Source organism: Venturia canescens, chromosome 2 (genome assembly GCF_019457755.1).
Source record: "Venturia canescens isolate UGA chromosome 2, ASM1945775v1, whole genome shotgun sequence".
NCBI classification, from domain to species: domain Eukaryota; kingdom Metazoa; phylum Arthropoda; class Insecta; order Hymenoptera; family Ichneumonidae; genus Venturia; species Venturia canescens.
The window spans coordinates 27,869,806-27,893,002 of NC_057422.1; the positions used below are offsets into that span (position 1 = coordinate 27,869,806).

General features: G+C 39.8%; 2 protein-coding genes across 7 annotated transcripts in view; both read left to right on the plus strand.

The window, feature by feature from the left end:
* brun (trafficking protein particle complex subunit brun) overlaps window positions 1-23,197 on the plus strand; it is a 595,546-nt gene that overhangs the window by 523,488 nt on the left and 48,861 nt on the right. The gene's annotated exons all lie outside the window — the stretch shown is intronic.
* Window positions 9,605-11,706, plus strand: LOC122406450 (uncharacterized). The gene is made up of 2 exons (XM_043411906.1): window positions 9,605-10,738; window positions 10,830-11,706. Exons 1-2 carry the CDS (start codon window positions 9,874-9,876, stop codon window positions 11,669-11,671), a joined length of 1,707 nt encoding a protein of 568 aa, XP_043267841.1. The 5' UTR covers window positions 9,605-9,873; the 3' UTR covers window positions 11,672-11,706.

The following is a 23,197-nucleotide window of genomic DNA, read 5'->3' on the forward strand; positions in this document are numbered from 1 at the left end:
CCCATGGAGGAATTATCCGAGACCACGGTAACCATGAAGAAACATACCTGGACATCGAAAACTGTGGAGCCGTCGTCCTCGATCGCGAAAACCATGAAAAAACATACTTATACGTCGAAAGTCATAGAGGAATATATCTGGACATAAAAAATTACGGGGTCGTCTACCTAGACATCAAAAATCGCGATAGAATGTACCTAAACCTAGTCCTCCAATACCTATGAGACATCCTCGAAAAATCCAGCGGCGTCGACCAGGGTTTATATTTTTTCATTTTATAATATTATTATTATATTATGTTTATTATATATTGTATAATATTATATGCATTATATTATATATTAATTATAATCAAATATTTATTATAATAATATTTTATTATTACTCAATATTAATAAATAAAATATACAGGGTGTCCCATTTTAATCATACACCTGACTTTTCTCGGAAAATATTGCTCGGATCAAATATTGTGTGGAACAAAATTTTTAGGGGTTGAAGGGGAACGTTTGATAAAAATTGGTTTGTGGATCCAAAATTCAAAATGGCGGCGTTAGAATAGCCGACATATTTTTTTCGAATGGAAACATAACTTTTTTTCATCACCAAAAAATTTTTCAGCGCAAAACCAACAACTTTTGTTGGAAAAATTTTTTGATTAAGTTCATATTTTTTAAGTGAGAACATCATTTTCAACTATTTTAGAGGTATCCAGGATGTACTGCGAAGAGATCTTTAACGTACCAAGTGCAAGTGCGTTTGCGTGTAAGGAGCATATCAACGATTTCGTTGGGACTAAAATCAGCCATTGTTGCTAATTTTCAGAATTTTCCTCTAATTTAAGAACTTTTAAAAATTTCGAGAATCAAGAATTTTTCTCTGATTTCAGAACCTTTACAAGTTTTCGATTTCGTCTCTTGCTAATGGCTGCGGAATCAGAAGATAAACGTTTCAATCAATTTTTCATCCGTGGGCGATCACAATGACTTCTAAAATAAAAAATTCTTCTCTGATTTAAACCTTTAAAGTAAGAGAACTACGTAAAATCAGACTACGTCAGTACTACCAATGATGTTTTCTTTAATCTCTTACAAAGTGAACTTACCTTTAATCGTACGCGAGGCTTACGCTTAAAGATAAGTACACGCAAGCGAGGCTTACGCTTAAAGATAAGTTCACGTAAGCGAGACTTACGCCTACTTTTGAGTTGTAAATCAGAGAAGAATTTTTTATTTTAGAAGTCATTGTGATCGCCCACGGATGAAAAATTGATTGAAACGTTTATCTTCTGACTCCGCAGCCATTAGCAAGAGACGAAATCGAAAATTTGTAAAGGTTCTGAAATCAGAGAAAAATTCTTGATTCGCAAAATTTTTAAAAGTTCTTAAATTAGAGGAAAATTCTGAAAATTAGCAACAATGGCTGATTTCAGTCCCAACGAAATCGTTGATATACTCCTTATTTTAGGGAGGTGTCGGGGCAATTACTTCCGAGCTGAAAATTTGTATCGACGTGAATCACGAGAGAACATGAAGGAGCGGATAAGAGCTGCCTGCCGTGCGATCCCGAGAGATGTTCTCCTACGCACAGTTGATGGTTTTGAGAGAAGAGTTCAGGCATGTTTAAACATGAATGGAGGGATCTTTGAACATCTCTAGGGAGGGATCAGAGTACACTCACAAGGAGGGTTTGGAGTCCGAAAATACTGCGGTAGTGACGAACCGCAGAGACCTAATCCTTGTGAGCTCGTACCTATGGGCATAAAGGCATTGCATGCCCCTCTTTTTAAAAAAAGTTGAAAAATAAAATGAAAATAAAAAACACACACACACATGCACCTCCACGTATGCACGCATATGCAGACGCACACGCAAACGCACTTGCACTTGGGACGTTAAAGATCTCTTCGCGGTGCATCCTGGATACCTCTAAAATAGTTGAAAATGATGTTCTCACTTAAAAAATATGAACTTAATCAAAAAATTTTTCCAACAAAAGTTGTTGGTTTTGCGCTGAAAAATTTTTTGGTGATGAAAAAAAGTTATGTTTCCATTCGAAAAAAACATGTCGACCATTCTAACGCCGCCATTTTGAATTTTGGATCCACAAACCAATTTTTATCAAACGTCCCCCTTCAACCCCTAAAAGTTTTGTTGCACACAATATTTGATCCGAGCAATATTTTCCGAGAAAAGTCAGGTGTAAGATTAAAATGGAACACCCATATTATTTAAATTCAATATACGATATGCGTAAACCAGGAGTTGGTTTTTTTTTTTTTAACCAAGGAGTTGCGGAAATCCTTTTTACGGATTCCGTGTAGTCTTTGGACTACATGGGTATGCGGGACTCCCAAAAAAACAGGCCTACTCACTAAAACCGCCACCTCCTTGTTGTCCTTCCCCCCAGCCAGGGACTATGTTGGTATTACTTCTGACTGAGGGTTCTGTCTGTGTTCGTTCGTCCGTTCTGTCCCACCGTTCTCTTAACTTCGCGTCACTCCGTCTACCAGTCATTTGTCAAGCAGCCGTCCGCGTTCTTCCGTCTCAGTATCGTTTCCGTGAAGGTGGCAACTAAGCGCCACCATTCCGGTTCGTGCAACATCACCTCGACGATGTTATCGGGGGAGATGCTGCCAATCGTTGTCTCCAATTCTCGTCTGAGTCCTGTCCAGCGGACACACACGAAAAACGTGTGTTCCGCGTCGTCTCGTTCGTGTCCACAGTACTTACAGTCCGGTGTCCGTACTCTGTTCATTCTATGGAGGTACTGCCGGAAGTAACCGTGACCCGTCAGGAGCTGGGTAACGTAAAAATTTACGTCCCCAAACTTCCTTCCGAGTCACGGCCTCAGGTCCCGTATAAGTCGTCTCGTCCAGTTACCATCGTGTCCGTTTGTCCACCGTCCTTGCCTTTCGTCAATCGTCCTTTCGCGCTCGGCAATTGCCGCGTTCTTCCGTCCTATGTCTGCACTGATCCCGTAGATCCTCTTGCGTTCAAAGGCAATGAGATCCACGGGAATTACGCCCGCCACCACCAGAACAGCTTGTGCAGAGACTGTTCGGTAGGAGCAAGCGATTCGCAGCGCGCCCTGTCTCTGTACCATAGTCATCGTCTTACAGTACTTCTTCGTCTTCAGGGAGTCTGCCCATATTTCCGCGCCGTATAGAAGGATCGAGTGGGCTGTTGCCATAAGCAGTCGCCGTTTCCCCGGTTTCGGTCCCGTCGTGTTTGCCATCAGGCGGCTCAAGGATGCTATCCTCTCTGCCGCCCTCTGGGCCGTCTTCTGTATGTGAGGCCAGAAGGTCATCTTCGTATCAAGGGTTACCCCAAGGTACTTGACTTCCCCCTTGGTCTCCGTCTCGTACGTCCCCACCCTCATGGGAAGTATGGTCTGTATGCGTCTTCTCGTAAGAAACGTCAGTTCCGTCTTTTCTGTTGCGAGTTGCAATCCGCGGTCTGTCATCCAACGTCCAACTCGTCTCATGGTCTAGTTCAACGTTAGCTGCGCCAGTTCGGGAGATCGCTCTGTGATCACCGCCGCTACGTCATCAGCGTAGGCGACAAGGGTCACTCCGAGCGGCATCCCAAGCCAAAGCAGGCTGTCGTATAAATCATTCGAGACGTCAGGTCCCAGTATCGACCCCTGAGCAACCCCAGCGGTGACCTGTCTTGTTACCTGTCCTTCGATCGTCTCGTACGTTATTCGTCTGTTTTTCAGGTAATCCTCCACAACCCGAGCCAAGTATGATGGGATCCTGAAGTTGCTTTCCAGCGCCTCCAAGATATCCACCCACCTGGCCGAGTTGAAAGCATTCCTGATGTCCAGCGTCGCCAACAGCACGACAGGTCGGGCTGCGTGGCAGTGTCTGTCCAGTTCCAGGAAAGAGTCAACCAATCGTTGATTGCTCCAATTGTCGATCGACCCCTCCTGAAACCGAACTACAGGTCGGAGAGACCCGTCGTGTTTCGAGTTTCCCTGTCGTGTCAAGTAAACTCAACGGTCGGTAGGCCGAGGGCGTGTTAGGGTCGCCCTTACCTTTCGGGATAAGGACGAGCCTCGCCTCTTTCCACCGATCGCTGAACGTTCCTGTCGTCAAGCACGTGTTGTACAGGTCGAGAAGTATCTCCGGTCGTAGGCGAGCCACGAGCCGGAGGATCTCGGCCGGTACTCCGTCTGGTCCCGGCGCCTTGCCAGTCTTTATCGCGTTCGTTGCTCTGGTGAGCTCCTCAGCGGCAAAGACGGGGGGCGCCGGGACGTCCGTGTCGTCCGTCACGTTCGTCCGAATTGGGTGCGTCGGAAACAATCCGTCAACAATCCGTCCTGCTGTTTCGGCGTCTTTGAGTTCCGGTGGAACTCGAGCCCCTAGTTTGCCGGTCACAATCTTGTAACCGGTTCCCCAGAGATCCTCGTTCACCTCCTCGCAGAGCTTCCTCCAGCATCGCGTCTTGCTGTCTCGTATTGCTTTCGTCAGCGTCTTTCGTGCTATTTTGTAAATGGCCTGGAGGTTTTCCCTTTCGGGTCCGCCCCCAGCCCTCGTCACTCGTCGCCGATTTGCCAGGCATATCCTGCGCAATTCGGCTATCTAGTCCGTCCACCAGTATTGTGGTCGTCTTTTTTGTGTCTGTCCTCGTTTCGGCATTGTGCTGTTGCACAAGCCGTCTATAAGTTTGGCCGTTTCGTCTGTTAGTCTCTCCGCCCTTTGCCGGCCAGTCAGCTCAGGGGGAATTTTCGTCACAGGAGCTGACGCTGCCATCAGCTCCTCAGAAAATTTTCGTCCGTCGAGTTTGTCGAGGTTCCACCGCGGGGGTCGGTGAGAGCTAGTTCGTCTCGTTTCTGTCCGTCCCACCACTTCGAAGATGTACTGGTGGTCGCTGGCTGTGTAGTCCTCGACCACCCGCCACCGCCTTAGTTGCGGCAGGATTCTGTCCGACGTCATCGTCACGTCAGGGATGGAGTCTCCGAACCCTGGTCGTCTGTACGTTGGCGTGTTTCCCGTATTTACCACTACCAGGTCCAGCCTTGCGGCAATTTCCAGTAGCAGTCGTCTGCGTCTGTTCGTTTCTGTCATTCCTCACTCGGTCGCCCTCGCGTTGAGATCCCCCGCAACGATGACATCCCCGGGCAGGTCCCTGATTCCGTCTTCTAGGAGCGCCACTTTCCTCTTGAATTCCGCCGCAGTGCAGTTGGGCGTCAGGTAGACGCTGACGTAAGTGACAGCGCCCACCCTGGCCCAGACGAAATCGTCCCCTACTCCACGGTCGGAGACTCGCGATTGGGCGGCACCCCTTACCCAGATAGCGGTAGTCTCTGTCGCGTTCGTGATGTACGTTTGGGTCGTCCTTCTCCTGTATGGTTCACACAGGATCAGGATGTCCGTGTCATGTTCGTCGGCTATCTGTGGTAGGAGCATGTCTGCGGTCCTACTTCGGTTCAGGTTTCCCTGAACTATTCTGTCCGTCTTCCGGCCTGCCTCCTGCACTCCTCCAGCGCAGCCCGAAACATGGCGCACCCTCCAGTGCCGGCGAGGTGCGCTACGTCCCTGTGCCCCGCCTCGGAGCACAGTGGACAGACCGGTTTGTTCTTACAGTCCGTTGCGTGGTGTCCGGATGCGCCGTACTTGCGGCAGTATTTCGTCCTGTCCACGTCCTTGCAGTCGGCCTTTACGTGACCGAAGCCAAGGCACCTGTAGCATTTCGTCACCGTCAGTCGTTTCTGAACGCGGCAATGCACCCAGCCTATTCCGATCCTGCCGCGCCGAAGCAGCGCATCGGCTTCCCGCGAATCAAGTTCGCAGACCGCCATGTACTGCTCGGCCCGGTTCGGATCAAAAATGTGTACTCGAAAGTCCACGTCTCGTCCCGTCTCTCGTCTAAGAGCGTCCTTCACGTCATCCGAAGTCGCAACGAAGTCCAGGTCCATGACCTCCAATTGAACCTTGGAGGTCAGAGCCCTGACGCTGCCCGCTTCCCCTATGGCGTCCTGTATCTGTCGCTCAAATTCGTCTCGTTTGTCCGGTTTGCTTGCGTCCGCCTGTAGCTTCAGCAGGCACAAACCATTTTTGGTCTTCCTCAGAGTCGTCACCTGCACGTGACTCTTCTTCGGATCCACCGTCGACCGTATCTTCCGTACTATGTCCGAGTACGTCATATCCGTTCCCGGTTTGACGAGAACAGCCGTTCCCCTTTGTCGGGGGGCCGGACCGCTCCCGTCAGCTCGGGTTATCATGTCTGATTTCTTTTTTGTTTTGTTTCTGTCTTTCTGTGTAACTGTCTGCCAGTCCGCGGCCGGTTCTATCGTCGGTGGCCTCTTTTGAGAGGACTCCGGCGTGGTCCCAGTCGGCGAGCGTTTCCAGTTCGTCCGTGGCGTCTCTTTGTCGTTCGTTTTACTCGTCGACGTCTTGTCACTGTCTACAAGACGGCCTTTTGTGGCTGCTTCCATCTGCGTATGCAGCGCGATGTCAACAGTCTCCAGGATCGTCTTGATTCCTGTCTTTACCGTCATGTTCATGTTTTTTTGTACGTTAGCTGCTTCGGCCATTTTCGTCGCAGTTTCGTGGATGAGCCGCAGCAGTTCCGTCAAGTCATGTTTGTCGCCCGTTGTTGTTGCTGTTCGTTTCGTCGTCTGTATCGTGTTGTCAAAGGCCGAAGCGTAGCTCGCCACGCTGCTTCCGCTGCAGACACTGTCCGTCCTGTTCCGTCTCGGTAGGTTTAGTAACGTCTTGTCCGTATTGTTAGTCCGTGTCGTCCTCCTCGTCACCGTGCACAAGTTGCGGCCCTTAAAATCCGTGCCGCTGCCCGTGGCCACCGGGACTTTCACCCGATCGGAACCCGGGGTGGATTTCCCCTGAGAAGGGGTTACCACTTGAGGTATGTCACTGTTTTTATTGTGCATGTCCATTTGTGTCTGTCCCATTTTGCTACAGGTCCCTCGTGGTCGCGACTCCACGAACCGCGCTGGGACAACGCACGGCCCCTGAGGTCCCCCCCCCCCCTGTGTGTTCAGTGTTCCCCCCTGTAGAGTGTGCGTAGGTGTGAGTGCCCGTGATGACAAACCGGGCTTCATTCACGGGGAGAGCCCGTTTATAGGGAACCCCTTCATTCGCTTTCGGGCGACTCCGTTTATAAGAGTCCCCGGACATACGCTTTTCGGTAGGACCCGTTTATAGGGTCCCCGAGCTTTCACATCCCCGGTTTGTCGAAAGGCGTGTGCGTGTGGATGTTTGTGTAGTGTGTGGGTGTGGGTGTGTGTGTGTGACCAGAGTCCTGATAGCCGTATGCGAAAGCACACGTTGTCCGCCCTGCACGTGAGAAATCTTGGACATAGGGTTGGATTTTGCAGAGCAGGAGCTGGTATTGCTCCCGCTGTGCGCACATTCTCTGCCTCTCTCGCTTGGCGACGCACAAAAAAGGGGGTAGCGGCGTTCAGCGTAGTGCGTGACGTAGCGTGTGACAAAACGTAAGAAATCGTGCAAAGGACACAAGTCCAATTGTAAACATGCTGAACTTACGCCCCTCTGTCTCTCGGAAAACGAAAGTTCTCGAAACGATGGATTTTAAATCACCAACGTTACATATTTCAGGATCGACTGGACGGATTTACTTGCGACAAAGACCAATGGAAAGGGAAATATAAAAAAAAATCGTCACCAGTTTTCAGTTTCTTTCTTGTAATGGTTTGTTTGTGAGAGCCGTTTGACAATTCTGCGACGTCATAAAACCGGCATATTCGCGTATAAAAGAGTAGCGGGAGGGCTCGCGCTGGCTTTTCTTTTGCGCTGCAGTATTTCCTTTTAATACTTGACGTCGAGCCGCTACCGCGTCTCTTGATTACGATAACTGCACAAAACAACTGTAATTACTGAGGAACGTCTGTTTTTTTTTATTCACTTGGTTATTAACTGTACTTTTTCTTACAATCACAACTAGTTATACACTGACACTCGTCTTTCGATTGAAATTACGTTTACTGTTACCGTGCTACATCTTTTTCAAATGTCTACTGCGCTGCCGTGCTACGTTCTGAAGTTGTCCTCAGATTTCTAATCATAAACAACCAATTTCAACAACCAATCATACCATCTGTAAATGGATGTCGTCAGATCCAACCAATCAGAATCTCGAGAGCATCAAAGTGCCTTTGATGGTGTTGTAAATACAGACACAAATTCTTGAATGCGTTGGTAACTTTTGCATTACCTTGAACCCGTGCAAAGTTTTTTCTCAGCAATTACGCCACCAATATAGCTGATTTTGGGTGCAATCGAAATAGAATTTATTAATTAGTCTCCAGTTAAATTTCCGAAACCTTAGATGACTCAGGAGTTTCGTAATTCGACAAAATGATATGCCAATTTTACCCCCACCACCGCGAATCGTTTTATTCAGAGAAAGAATAGTCTCGGCGAGAGCCTCGGGCCAGTAGCAGACGACAGGGCTGTCAATGTACTTGGTCCGAGACTCTACCGAGTCTGTCGATTTCGCATTCCACACTCTGTTGTTTTTTGTTCTTGAGCTCATCAACAGCAAGTTACACGTGATACAAGAGTTTTTTTTCTATTACGACTTTTTCTTGCCTACTGATAGCCAATTTATGTTCTCACTTTTGCAAAGCAAATCGGTAAGAAGGTACAAGAATGTATTGATGTGACGAACATTAGAACAATTTCATAAAGTTAAAACTCGGAATTATTAATAAAACACATTTCCCCCGGACTACGTTACGCTTTGGCGTGGCCGTTTTGGCGCGACCGTTTTGACGCGGCCATTTTGGCGCGAGCCGTTTGGGCGCTGGGACGTTTGGGCGCGGGGACGTTTTGGCGCTGCCGTTTGGGCGCCGCCGATTGGGCGCGAGAACGTATTGGCCCGGGGATGTTTTTGCCCGTGAAGATTTTGGTTTTCGTGTAATAACGAAATCGATCCTCATCTACATCCACCGCCATAATACGTTTTATATCATTTTTTATATAATAGATGAATTATATAATATATTTTTATCAATATAATATGTAACGAAAGAGATATACCTTCGTTAGGCTTACAAGGGGACAGCACGGCAGTCGGATTTTTGTAATTTTTCGTACTCATGGTACGCGAAGTTCAGAGCTCGAATATTAATATCCCAAAGCAGTTCGACGCCATATTCAGAAATTTTCGAGAAAATTGACTTTGAAGTTTTCGAGCGCACTCTTATCCCACAAAGATGCAATGATATTCGAACCGGGCTCGTGGCGTACCCGGTAGCGCTCGAGTCAAGTAATCGCGGGGTCGCTGGTTCGAGTCTCACTTTGAAATTTTTTTTTTTTTTCATTTTTTTTTTTTTAATTCGTATACCTCCGTCATTTAAATATCCCGATAAATTTTTATTGTATATAATCACATATTATTATATATAATTAATATAATATATCTATATATGTTTATATATGGACAAAATCCATATATAGTTATTTATGTACAAAATTCATTATAGTTATACATAATTATATATTTTCTCATATATGATCATATATTATTTATATATAACAATAGGTGATTATTTATAAAAAAATAAATAAATAATCCCGGGATAAAAATCATAAAATCTATGCTAATTCACATATATGTAATTATAATTGTCAATGATAAATTCAAGTCTTATTTTTGATTATCTCGTACATCGTTGCCTTTGTCCTGATCAACTACCTGCGAAGCGGGCACAGCTGCTTGTACACAAAAGATTTCTGGGAATTCCAGAACGGGTGGAAGGGATACGGCGTCTTCCGCAAGGAATGCCTGTTTGAAGTAGCATTCGACCGTTGGTTTTCGGAGCAGCAAGTACTGTTTTTCGGCGTCGTGCACGATTTTGTAGAATATTCGATAAAAAAAGATCAAAATGTCGGGCGTGGGAGACGACGAGGTGCCTGGGCCTTCGACGGCACAAGATGATATTGAATATTCTTTGTGCAGTGAAGTTTCAAAATTACGATTGAAGGATGCCCTCGTATATTACGAGCAAATTCTCACACAAAATAATCTTGTGGCACCAACACCATCGGAGGTAATTACTGAAGAGGGAATGTTACTAGCAGAAGACTTGTTCCATTATACAGTACAAACTTTACAAGAAAAAAAGTTTGTAACGGATGAAGAACTAATTATGTTTGATGAATTGGACGAAGAATACGCTTTTGACGAGCCTGCATCTGACAACGAAGATTCTTCTGAAAATTATGAGCCAGAGGAGAAAAGGGCGAAATTGTACACGGACAATATTCCGCTGGATTATAAAAGGAAAGTTATCAATATAGTTCGAGCACATCCGACATGGAGCCTAAAAGTTCTGCAAAAAAACGGGTGCAGCCGCTTAAAGCGCATGGAGGAATTGCCAAAATGGGAAAAACATGTAAAAAGCGGAGGAACCATGACAGACAAATACGCGACCATCGATTCGTGGACTTACGATCGCTTTGAAGAAGCGCGACAGAACAACCAACAAGTTACAACCCGGAACTTGCAGCAGTGGGCTTTATCGGCTGCGAGTCAATTTGAAAATTTTGATTTCAAAGCTTCCGATAGGTGGGTTATGAAATTTAAACGGAAACATCGAATTCGCCAAAGAAAAATCACGAAGTTTGTAACGGAAAGAGAAACCGCAACGCTGGATGAAATCCTGGAAGCTGCAGAAGATTTTCGTATCCAGGCTCGTGATGTTATACCAAACTTTGGTCCCGATTTCGTCATTAATACAGACCAAACAGGTATTCAAAATTTGTTCTCATTTTCCATAATAAATTAATGTAGAATTTCGTATATAGTATTTTCAATTTATTCCTTTTCTATTTTTTTCAGGATGCCAATACCAGTCGACGTTCGACAGAACTCTGGCGACCAAAGAATCAAAAGTAGTGCTGGTAAAGCGGCAGAATATGAATAAAGTCACCCATTCCTATACTGCGCAGTACTCTGTCACCCTATCAGGAAAATTGTTGCCCCTGGTGTTCGTATGCCTACAAGAAACAACAGGTTCATTTGGTCCCAGAGTTCAAAAATCGATCGACGAGTACCTAAAAAAATACGGAAACGTCGTAGTCACGTCATCAAAATCGGGAAAATTGACTACAAAGTTATACAAAGATTTTTTAATCAACGTTTTGAAACCCTACGTAAAAAAAGAAAAGTTTTTCTTAATTATCGATTCCTGGGGAGGCCAAACCGATACTGTGATGTACAGTGAGGTGTTTCGAAATGACAGGCATCTGCCTACTTGCACGGTGCAGGTAATTCCACCAAAATGCACTCCATTAGTCCAACCTTGTGACGTGTATTTTTACCGCCAAGTAAAAAATTTCATAAAGCGTCTGCAGAACTGCGCCTATCTGATTGAACAAGAACGTGAAATTAATGATAGAGAAGATTGCATAAAAATTCATTCTATTGTTCATCATCAGTTGTCTTCTCCGGTCTTCAATAACATGATCAGATATGCGTGGTTTGCTTCGAAACTTTGCGATCAAAGAGAAATCTTCATGAACGTGAATGAAGTTTGTTTTCCGATCGATGTATTGAAAAAAAATTGCGAATGTAACAATGCAGCGTTTGTACGGTGTGCGAGATGCCGTGAAAATTACTGTTTTCCTTGTTTTTACGATGGTTACCACTCTGGCTCGTGTAACATTACACCCGATGTATAAAACAAACGAATACAGACCGAATAATAAAGTATTCAATTCCTTACCCGACGTTTTTCATTTGCATCCTAAAAATGTTGTTGGTTATAAATATTGATACTTGAAAATGTATGTTTATAATCAAGAGATAATTAGAAAAATGACTTGCGTTTTTTCATTTAAAAAAAATGAAAAAAAAAAAAAATTCGAAGTGAGACTTGAACCAGCGACCCCGCGATTACTTGACTCGAGCGCTACCGGGTACGCCACGAGCCCGGTTCGAATATCATTGCATCTTTGTGGGATAAGAGTGCGCTCGAAAACTTCAAAGTCAATTTTCTCGAAAATTTCTGAATATGGCGCCGAACTGCTTTGGGATATTAATATTCGAGCTCTGAACTTCGCGTACCATGAGTACGAAAAATTACAAAAATCCGACTGCCGTGCTGTCCCCTTGTTAAATAGGCCACGCCTCTCTACACCACTCGTGAGTCTAATCACCGATAGAAAGGGAGTATCGGAGATATATCGGGAACGATCAGTCGTGCGTGAGTAACCAGATAAGAAAGATATTGTAATGTGAATAGAGAAAGATATAAACTTTAATTGTCGTTTCTCTATTTGCAGAGAAACACAGTTTGTTTATTCTTCTCCAATAAACTGAAATCATAAGAGAAAGGAACATCCATTATAAAACGACAATTCTGGTTAAAAATGGCAAGGAAATTGGGATTCACATTCAAATATGTGGCATCACCCAACGATAAAAAAACAAGCAAATTTGTGATACTCTCTATCACAACGGAGGACAAGGAGAAATACGCACTGCCAGATGACGAAAAATTCGCAAGTGTCCACGACGAACTATTAAAAACTGAAATCTATAAAAGAGTAAAAAAAAGTCTTAATCAAAGAGGCCAAGAAAGAACGGTGTGGATCACATGCACAAAAGAGATAGAAGCGGTTTACTTCGATGAAGACGGTAATATCATGTTCAACGACACATACCTAGAACGGATAGAAGAAACAACAACACATGAACCCACACGGGGGGAGGAAGACCGACGTAATCTGAAAAACGTAGCAGAGAGATTCATGGTCGAAAAGTTTGTGTGTAAGCACACAAATGCAAAACAATGGTTCGAAACATTCGAAAAGGAGTGTGAGAGATTCGAAATCAACAAGGATAACATGAAGATCGAAATGCTGCGACTATTTCTGGACAAACCATGTTTGGATTGGCACTCAGCAACATTAACGACGTTGACGATAGAAGCTGAGTGGACTGAATGGAAGCAAAAATTTCTGGAATCATTCGCGGACAAAGGATGGAGCACCGGCGTATACGCTATATCCTACAGATATAGAGAAGGCTCACTGATGGAATACGCTATGAAGAAAGAAAAACTGCTACGAGATATGGACAGCGATATGGGCACAAGGACTCTGGTGATGCTTGTAGCAGCAGGATTGCCTGAATTTATTAGAAATAAGATAGACAGGGAAAGTTGCGAGGATTCGACCAAGCTACTCCACGAACTTCGAAAATGCGAGAATCTGGTGAGTAAGAGTAGTTTTTTTTAAAAAAAAGAGGAAAGGCAAGACAATAAAAAAAAATTTGAAGAAAAAAAACCATGCAGGAATTGCGAAAAACTGAACAAAGGCAATAGATACCATCCCGAAGACTCATGCTGGTTTAAAAAGAAAAACGAAAAGGAAGCTAGAGTAATTGGAAGCAATTCGGTAATAGAAGTAAATTTGAATGCAGAACAAAAAAACGAATAATCACACCATTGATTAAAGTGAAAATGTTATTAGAAGATAAGCTAGAAGTAAACGGAACATATGACCCAGGTTCTCAAGTCTCTCTGATAAACTCAAAATTAATAAATATAAAAGAAAAAACAGATGATGCGAATAAAATATTCTTAAAAACGGTCAATGGTGTGACACAAACAAAAGGTCTAGTAACCATAAAAGTAAAAATCTTCGAAAAAGAGAAACACGTAGACGTATTTATTGTAGAAAGAGATGATTTTGAAGATTTCCTTATTGGCCTTGATATGATAAAGGAATTCCAATTAATTCAAGATGAAAATCTACGAATATCTCAAAAGAAAGAAATAAAGACAGACAGAACAGAGACAGGGCTAGGAAAGGAAATAAACACAGTGAACCAGAATAACAGAAGGGAAGAAATTAAAGTTAATTTTAACGAACACGTAGAAGAACATGAGTCTAATATGATGCTAAACCACTTGGAAGACACACAAAAAATAGAGATCGAAAAACTAATAAACGACTATAATACAGTGTTTGCAAAAAATAAATATGACGTAGGCACTGTTACGGACTACGAAGCTCGAATAGACTTACTGGTAGACAAATATTGTAGTAAGAGGCCATATAGATGCACCTGGGAGGATAAAAAAGAGATAGAAAACCAAGTGGCAAGATTATTAGAAAATAAATTAATTGAAGAATCTTACAGCCCATTCGCGGCACCAGTAACCCTAGCATTCAAAAGAGAAGAAAATAAACGATCAAGATTGTGCATAGATTTTCGTGAATTGAACAAAATAGTTACACCACAAGCTCAGTCGTTCCCTTTAATAGACGACTTAATCATAAAAACAAGAAACTGCATGTTCTACACATCACTAGATATAAATTCTGCCTTTTGGTCAATTCCATTACGCATCGAAGATAGACAGAAAACAGGCTTCGTTACACAGGAAGGACACTTCCAATGGACGTGCCTACCATTTGGTTTGAAAACAGCACCAGCTATTTTTCAAAGAATCTTATCGAATATCTTGAGAAAATACAACCTAAAAGACTTTTCAGAAAATTACATAGACGACATTCTAATTTTCTCAAAATCATTCAAAGAACACATAGAACACATAGAAAAAGTCATAAAAGCAATAGCGAACGAAGGCTTCAGACTAAAATTCAGAAAATGTACATTTGCAACAAAATCGGTAAAATACCTCGGACACATAATAGAAAACAATACAGTAAAACCAATGAAAGACAACCTGATTTCAATACAAAATTTCCCCACCCCGAAAACGCAAAAGAATATTAGACAGTTTCTCGGAAAAATCAATTTCTACCACGAGTACATACCGAAAAGTTCAATACTGCTAGACCCGTTACACAAACTGTTACGAAAAGGTGAAAAATTTACATGGTCGGAAAATTGCGAAAAGGCTTTCACGGATATCAAAAAGTTACTATGTTCTCAGCCAGTGTTGGCAATATTTGATAACAATTTACCAATAAGAATTTATACAGATGCATCACTAAACGGCATTGGCGCAATATTTAAACAAATACAAAATAATGGTAAAGAAAAACCAGTGGCATATTTTTCGAAGAAACTCAACGACTCACAAAGAAGGAAAAAAGCAATTTATTTGGAATGCCTGGCAATAAAAGAAGCCGTAAAATACTGGCAACACTGGCTGATAGGGAAAAAGTTTACAGTATTTTCCGATCATAAGCCATTAGAGAACATGAATGTAAAAGCTAGGAGAGACGAGGAACTGGGCGAAATGACTTATTATTTGTCACAATACGACTTTGACATTAAACACATTCCGGGAAAAGATAACGCTGAAGCAGATAGCTTAAGTAGAAACCCGGTACTCGAACCACTCGAAAATACAGAAGAAATTCTACAAACAGCTAATCTAATAAAAACAACAGAAATAGAAAAAGACCAAAAAAAGAATAAAACACTGCAAAAAACCAAAACAAAATTTACAGAAGTAGACGGACTGGTCTATAAAATTATCAAAAACAAGAAAAAGATAGTCTTATCTGAAAAGCTAAGCCTAGAATTAATTAAAGAAATACACTCGGAATGGTGCCATCTAGGGATTAAACAAATGATGAATAGAATATGTCCTCATTATACAGCTAAGAACATAATCGCGAACATAGAGAAAGTATGTAAAAACTGCGAAATATGTATAAAAAATAAATCTAGAGGGCAAAGGAAGTATGGATCGATGTCACAATTAGGGCCGGCAACGAAACCATTCGAGATAATGTCAATAGACACCATCGGCGGCTTTGGGGGACAAAGATCAACAAAAAGATACCTTCATCTACTGGTGGACCACTTTACGAGATATGCGTTCATCTCCACATCAAAAAACCAGAACGCGGTAGAATTTATCAAGCTAGTAAATACCGTGTTAGAAACAAACAAAATTGAAACAATTCTCGCAGACCAATATCCGGGAATTAATGCGAGAAAATTTAAGGAATTCTTGGTAGAAAACGACGTCAGATTAATTTTTACGGCCGTCAATACGCCCTTCTCCAATGGTCTGAACGAGAGACTAAACCAAACGATAGTTAATAAAGCAAGATGTAAAATAAACGAGAAGGGAGAAAAAAGAGCCTGGACAACGATTGCCAGAGAATGCGTAAATAAATATAACGAAACAGAACATACGGTGACAGGCTTCACACCTAGATACTTACTAGAGGGCACAAACACCAGCATTTTACCTGAAGAAATAAAAATAGGGAATAATAAAGAAGTTTGGGTAAAGGATAGAGAATTAGCTCTAAAAAGAACAAGAAAATCGCACGAATATAACAAAAATATATTCAACAAAAATCGAATGAATCATGAATTTAACACGGGGGATCTAGTGTATATAGAAAATGGCAACAGGCTAAATAGGAAAAAACTTGATGAACTGAGAATTGGACCTTTCCAAATAATAGAAAAGGTATCCAACTCAGTATACAAAATAAAAACGGGAAAACGAAACCAAGAAACTGGACTTTTCCATATAACAAAATTATTGCCGATGTTAGATAACAGGGACGAAGACTGAAAATCGTACAAATTTTCACCCAGGGGAGGGGAGATGTAACGAAAGAGATATACCTTCGTTAGGCTTAAATAGGCCACGCCTCTCTACACCACTCGTGAGTCTAATCACCGATAGAAAGGGAGTATCGGAGATATATCGGGAACGATCAGTCGTGCGTGAGTAACCAGATAAGAAAGATATTGTAATGTGAATAGAGAAAGATATAAACTTTAATTGTCGTTTCTCTATTTGCAGAGAAACACAGTTTGTTTATTCTTCTCCAATAAACTGAAATCATAAGAGAAAGGAACATCCATTATATATTATTTTATATAATATATAATATTATATAATGTATAAAATATATTATACTAAAACTTTAAAAAAAATTTTTTTAACAAATTGTCAATAAAATTATGTTATAAAAAAAAAATTCAGAACAATTTGAAAAAAATTTCACAAGTCTTGAAAAAACATTATGTTTAAAAAAAAACTATTCTGTATCTATTTTTTTAAGTGTCAAAAGTATCAAATAACAAGTAAAAAATAAAAAACCGAAAAATCGCGCTTGAAATCATTTTGGAAACCAATGCCTCATTCTTCTTATTTGATTCGAACAGCTAAATCAATTTTAAAAAATTCCATCTAATTTACGTGCAGCATTAAAACTTATTATATTATCAATCCGAGGGCAAATATATTCTAATCAATTGGAAAAAGTTACCATTTAAGTTACGTGGAGCACTAAAATTTATGTTATCAATCGAAGGACAAGTAATTTATGAGTAACTCCAAATTTTGACATTATTAAATTGGTCTAACTAAGAAGCTTTTAAATCCAAAAAAATCACATGCAAGCTAGTCATTTCTTACTCTATAGTGACAGAGGCTTATAAGAAAGTCGATTCATTTCAGACTTTCAGGAGCTACTGATATTATTCACAATATTCGACGTCGATTGGATCGATATGAGTTAAACGTACTTGTCCGGCCCATTACTATTCATTCAAATAAAAATCAATCATAAACAAACGAAATTGTACGGCAGCATCAGGTTAAAAATTTATTGAAATGCGATTTATTATTAGTTTAATGTTCTTAATAATAGTATAGGTTAGTTATGCCGAATGAGATTCGTTCGCTGGAAAAGTGAGAAGTAAAAATTGTCGCCATTGCAATACAAACTGGGGAGTTATTTTGGGAGTTTGAACATATTTAATGTGCAAAATGTTTTTTATTTATCGATGCACAATAACATTCCTTGTATATTACAGGACAATTCGTTTCCAATCTCATTAAATTAGTGCAATTAAGGGATAAAACCAGGAAAAAAATTCTATAGAAATAATAAACGAAAAATTGAAAAGTTCAAAAAAATTCAACAATAAAAAACAATCGAAAAAAATTCTGTATAGAAAAATAAAAATTTTCAAAAAAATTCATAAATATTGAACAAATTGAAAAATGTAGTATCCAAGTTACATGCAGTATAAAAATGTATGATACCAATTAGAGGCCAAGTTTTTATTGATAATTTGGAATATTTATTGAACAAATCGGAAACTTTAATTGAAACTCATGATAATTATTTTCAAGAAAAAAGTTAATGAAAAAAAAGTCATAACGGAAGTTACGTGCAGTACTAAAATGTATTATATCAATTCGAGGTCAAGTATTTATCGGTTATTCGAAATATAATCTCCGGCGACAAATGAGCGTTGAGAATCCTTGTCGGGCTCACAACGTTTTATCAAAATTACTAAAAAATTAATGGAAATGAAATCATTAAAAATTCACATGAAAGTCATTCGTTACTTCAACAAGGTACACACTTTAAAGAATCGATTCCCCTCCGATTTTCAGGATCCCCTGGTATTATTCACAACATTCAACTTCGATTGGCTCGGTACAAATTATGTTCAAATACGTCTTAAACGTACTTGTCCGGCCCATCACTTTTTATTCAAATTGCTCATTCGAAAACAAATCAAAAACGAAGTTAATGCATGTGTTAATATTAATGAACAGTAAATCCCGAGAAAATAACTTTCCTTCGAATCGCTCTTGTCAAAAAGAAACGAAAATGAAAGATGAAGTTGATTAATCTATTTATATTATATGGAGTCATAATTCACAACAAAATCATTTTTCTTCAAATTCCAGGAATCCACGTGTCGTACTCGGCTAGTGATATTTATCAAAATGTGTACGTGACTATAGAAAAAAAAACATTGCATGGCTGAGTAGGTTCGAAAATTTCTTGTAATGTGCCTGATTAGTTCTCATTTTCATTGGTTCTTACCGAATGGTATGTGTTCACTGAAGAAAATGAGAAGTGGATATTGCTATACGAACTTGCGAACAATCAAGTTCAAATTACTTGGAGATATTATTTTTATTTCTATCGATTTTATTATATTTGTCATTTTAGAGAAGCCCTGATTTGTTTTCGAATGAGCAATTTCAATAAAAAGAAATGGGCCGGACAAGTACGTTTAAGACGTATTTGAACATAATTTGTACCGATCCAATCGAAGTTGAATGTTGTGAATAATACCAGGGGATCCTGAAAATAGGAGGGGAATCGATTCTTTAAAGTGTGTACCTTGTTGAAGTAACGAATGACTTTCATGTGAATTTTTAATGATTTCATTTCCATTAACTTTTTAGTAATTTTGATAAAACGTTGTGAGCCCGACAAGGATTCTCAACGCTCATTTGTCGCCGGAGATTATATTTCGAATAACCGATAAATACTTGACCTCGAATTGATATAATACATTTTAGTACTGCACGTAACTTCCGTTATGACTTTTTTTTCATTAACTTTTCTCTTGAAAATAATTATCATGAGTTTCAATTAAAGTTTCCGATTTGTTCAATAAATATTCCAAATTATCAATAAAAACTTGGCCTCTAATTGGTATCATACATTTTTATACTGCATGTAACTTGGATAGTACATTTTTCAATTTGTTCAATATTTATGAATTTTTTTGAAAATTTTTATTTTTCTTTACAGAATTTTTTTCGATTGTTTTTTATTGTTGAATTTTTTTGAACTTTTCAATTTTTCGTTTATTATTTCCATAGAATTTTTTTCCTGGTTCTGAATCTTTTTTTCTATGTCATCCAGAAACAAGGGACCATCAATGTACTTGTCCCAACCTTTTTTTCCCAAGGGGAAGTTTATGGTTTGATATCACGCCTTTTTTCTCAAAAGTTCCTCATTTATGTTATGACGGTTATAGGATTTTAGTTTAAATTTCTATGAATTATTTGCTTAGTACATTTTTATAGATTCCATTCTAATACGAACATTTTTTTATGGGATAATCTTTTTCATGAAATTATCAGCAAATAAGGGACCATCAATGTACTTTTCACAACCTTATTTTCCCTGGGTATGATGTTCGGCTTATAAAGTTGGTTTCCACCATAGAAAACCAATTTTTCGTAAAAATTGTAGTGAAAATATTTCGTCACAAGTCTGCCCTTGAACTTTGGCGATTTTTTCTCTTATACTCTAGTATGTTATGCCCATTAGGAACTCAACAGCATGGAGGAATCCGGGATGAGGCCCGAGAAATTAATTTCGGTTTATAATGTTGGTTTCCACGTAAAAGACCAATTTTTCTTCAAAATTGTACTGAAAATATTTAGACACTGGTTTGGTCTTGGACTTTGGTGATTTTTCTCCTTGTCTTCTAATATGTTTTGTCTATTGGGAACCCAAGAGCATGAAGAAATGCGTGTTGTGGGCCGTAATATGATTTTCAGCCTATAACGTTGGTTTCCACGAAAAACAACAAATTTCTCGTCAAAATTGTACAGAAAATATTCCGTCACAGGTCTGTCCATGGATTTGGGCGATTTTTTTTCTTCTACTCTAATATGCTGTGCTTATTGGGAACCCAAGAGAACGGTAGAAAGCGGGTTGAGGGCCGAGATATGATTTTCGGCTTATAACGTTGGTTTCCACGAAAAAGGACCTATTTTTCGTCAAAATTTTACTGAAAATATTTCGGCACAGGTTTGTTCTTGGACTTCGATGATTTTTCCCCTTGTCTCCTAATATGTTTTGTCTATTAGGAATCCAAGAGCACGGTCGAAAGTGGGTTGGAGGCCGAGATATGATTTTCGGCTTATAACGTTGGTTTCCCCGAAAAAAGACCGATTTTTCGTCAAAATTATACGGGAAATATTTCGGCACTGGTTTGTTCTTGCACGTCGGTGATATTCCCCCTTATTTTCTAATCTGTTTTGTGTATTAGGAACCCAAGAGTGTGAAGAAATGCGTTTCGTAGGCTGTAATATGATTTTCGGCTTATAACGTTGGTTTCCGTGAAACAAGATCTATTTTTCGTCAAAATTGCACTGGAAATATTTCGTCACCGGTCTGTCCGTGGCCTTTGGCGATTTTTTCCAAGTCTTCATACCAAGAAAGAACTAACGTAAAGATTTCCTTAATAGAACAGATTTTATTTATCCGTTTTCTTCAAAATTCAAATGAAAGATAGATCAAATTCAAGACACGACAAATCCAACAGATTTGCCCACTTTGAATGTCGCTTTTGCATTCTGAATCTAGAGATTTCGTCTCATGCAAAACGTGCCCCCAATGAAATATATTTCCAAAGTTTGCAAGCGGCCGCTAAGGTTCAATTATCCACAGTTTGATAGTTGCTGAAAAAAGTACCCGTAAACTTCTAACATTTATTATGCCAGAACTCAAAGCAGCAAAAAAAACTAAGCGAACTTTATTCAACAGAGCAACAGAATTCAAAGACGTTTAACGTACCTGCATTGGTTTTGAAGGCAAACCATTTCCGGACAATTTAGAAATGAATTTAGAAATTCGAAAACTCAGAAAGGAATAGAAAAAGGAACATTGAAGTATTTAGAAAAGCTGAAGACTTTTGTAATGAATTTTCTAGATTACATGATACGGTTGGAGTAAATGATTTGAATGACTGGCACACATGCTGCAACACAGAAATATCAAAGTTTAGAAGTATTCGCTGTATATCAGTCATACAAACTTCAATACTATTTGAAAAGAAACATTTAAAAACTTGCGGAACCAAGTTCCATTACATATTACCATAATCAAAGATAAGGTGTGATCCGTAGCTATATATTTATCCACAGAAATTTCAGAGTTCGCAGGTATCTGCTGCGGTTCAATGTATCTACGCAATGAGCTTCGAAGACAGCAATTTCAAATCTATCCATAAATGAGCAACTGAAGACTTTTATAATCAATTTTTTACTTCATATATATGTTACGGTTAGAGTCAAAATGTAAAATGAATGGCACAGTATATAAATTGTATAGTTTGCAGATTTTCGCTGTATTTCAATGATCCGAATCTACAGCATTATAATAAAAAGTTGTCAAAAGTAATGATGTTACATTAAAATGACATAGCGCACATTGCATTCAGCAATTCTGTAAGTTTCTGGGGATGTTGGTAGGCATCATATTTGATCGCATCCAAAACTGAGCAACAGTAGACTTATCGGAATGAATTTTTTTTATAATGATTCCATATTTGTAGTTTGCAAAGTGGAAATACTCAACATACATGTCACTCTACAAGTTTTGTTATCAAAACTTGTGTTTGCATACCTCATTCGTAAAATACGACTTTTCATATCATTAGCAAAAAAAGCATCCAAAGGCTTTCTGGAAAAGTTTCCAAATTTATCACTCGACAGACCTAATGGGAAAAGAATAACTACACACTATACCAAGACCAGATTTTTTTTAAGAAAATCTGATTTACAAAAAGTGCAATTCAAGATCATGGTTAGAAACCTCTCGAATCATGTTACCACAATCATCATGAAGGAGTAGAAAATCATAGAACACATATTAGGGAACGAATTAATAATATGAATCGATCCGCTGCAAACTGAGCGGGTGAAAACAAGGATCGGAGAGGGCAGAGCCAAACTGAATATCAAGCAAAATATGGGGATGTTTAAAAATAATGACGACACAACCAATAAATTAGAAAACATTTATTCAATTAAAGTTTCTAATATCATTCCAACAGTTGCGTGTATTTTTGTTCTATTTATTCGTATATATAACCTATACACATGATATATAACGACGCCACTGACAATATATTCGCACTGAACAATATTTCTCGTACTCTGGTTTAATTGCAGGATTATTTCAGTTAACACTTATTTCCAATCGAACGAAATAATGAAATCTTGAAAAGTTTCGTTGACATATATGCATCGCGCATTTTTTATATTCTTTTTCACACACACATCACAGACTACATTTACGCGGCCGCTTTGATACCAGTTTAATATATCACAAATAACAAAATAAATAGTAATATGCACTTCTTTAGATGACGAAAATTATTTTTTTATTGATCCCGCACGCACTTCGTAATGTCGAAACTCTGTTCACACGATCAAAAACTGACACATGGTTTGTACATATATATATGTATATCGGTCGAATTTATGACTGCTGTTTCCAGCTGTGCTGCGCCGTGTTCTACGTTATGAAGTTGACGTCAGATTTCCAATCATCAACAACTAATTTCAACAACCAATCACAACGTCTAAAAATGGATGTCGTCAGATCCAACCAATCAGAAACTCGATAGCATCAAAGTGCTTTTGATGGTGTTATAATATAATATACAGACACATAAATTTTTGAATGTGTTGGTAACTT

Coding starts and splice junctions, on each gene's coding strand:
- LOC122406450 (XM_043411906.1), top strand. CDS start 9,874: ATGTCGGGCGTGGGAGACGACGAGGTGCCTGGGCCTTCGACGGCACAA. Junction 10,739..10,829: donor CATTAATACAGACCAAACAG/GTATTCAAAATT, acceptor TATTTTTTTCAG/GATGCCAATACCAGTCGACG.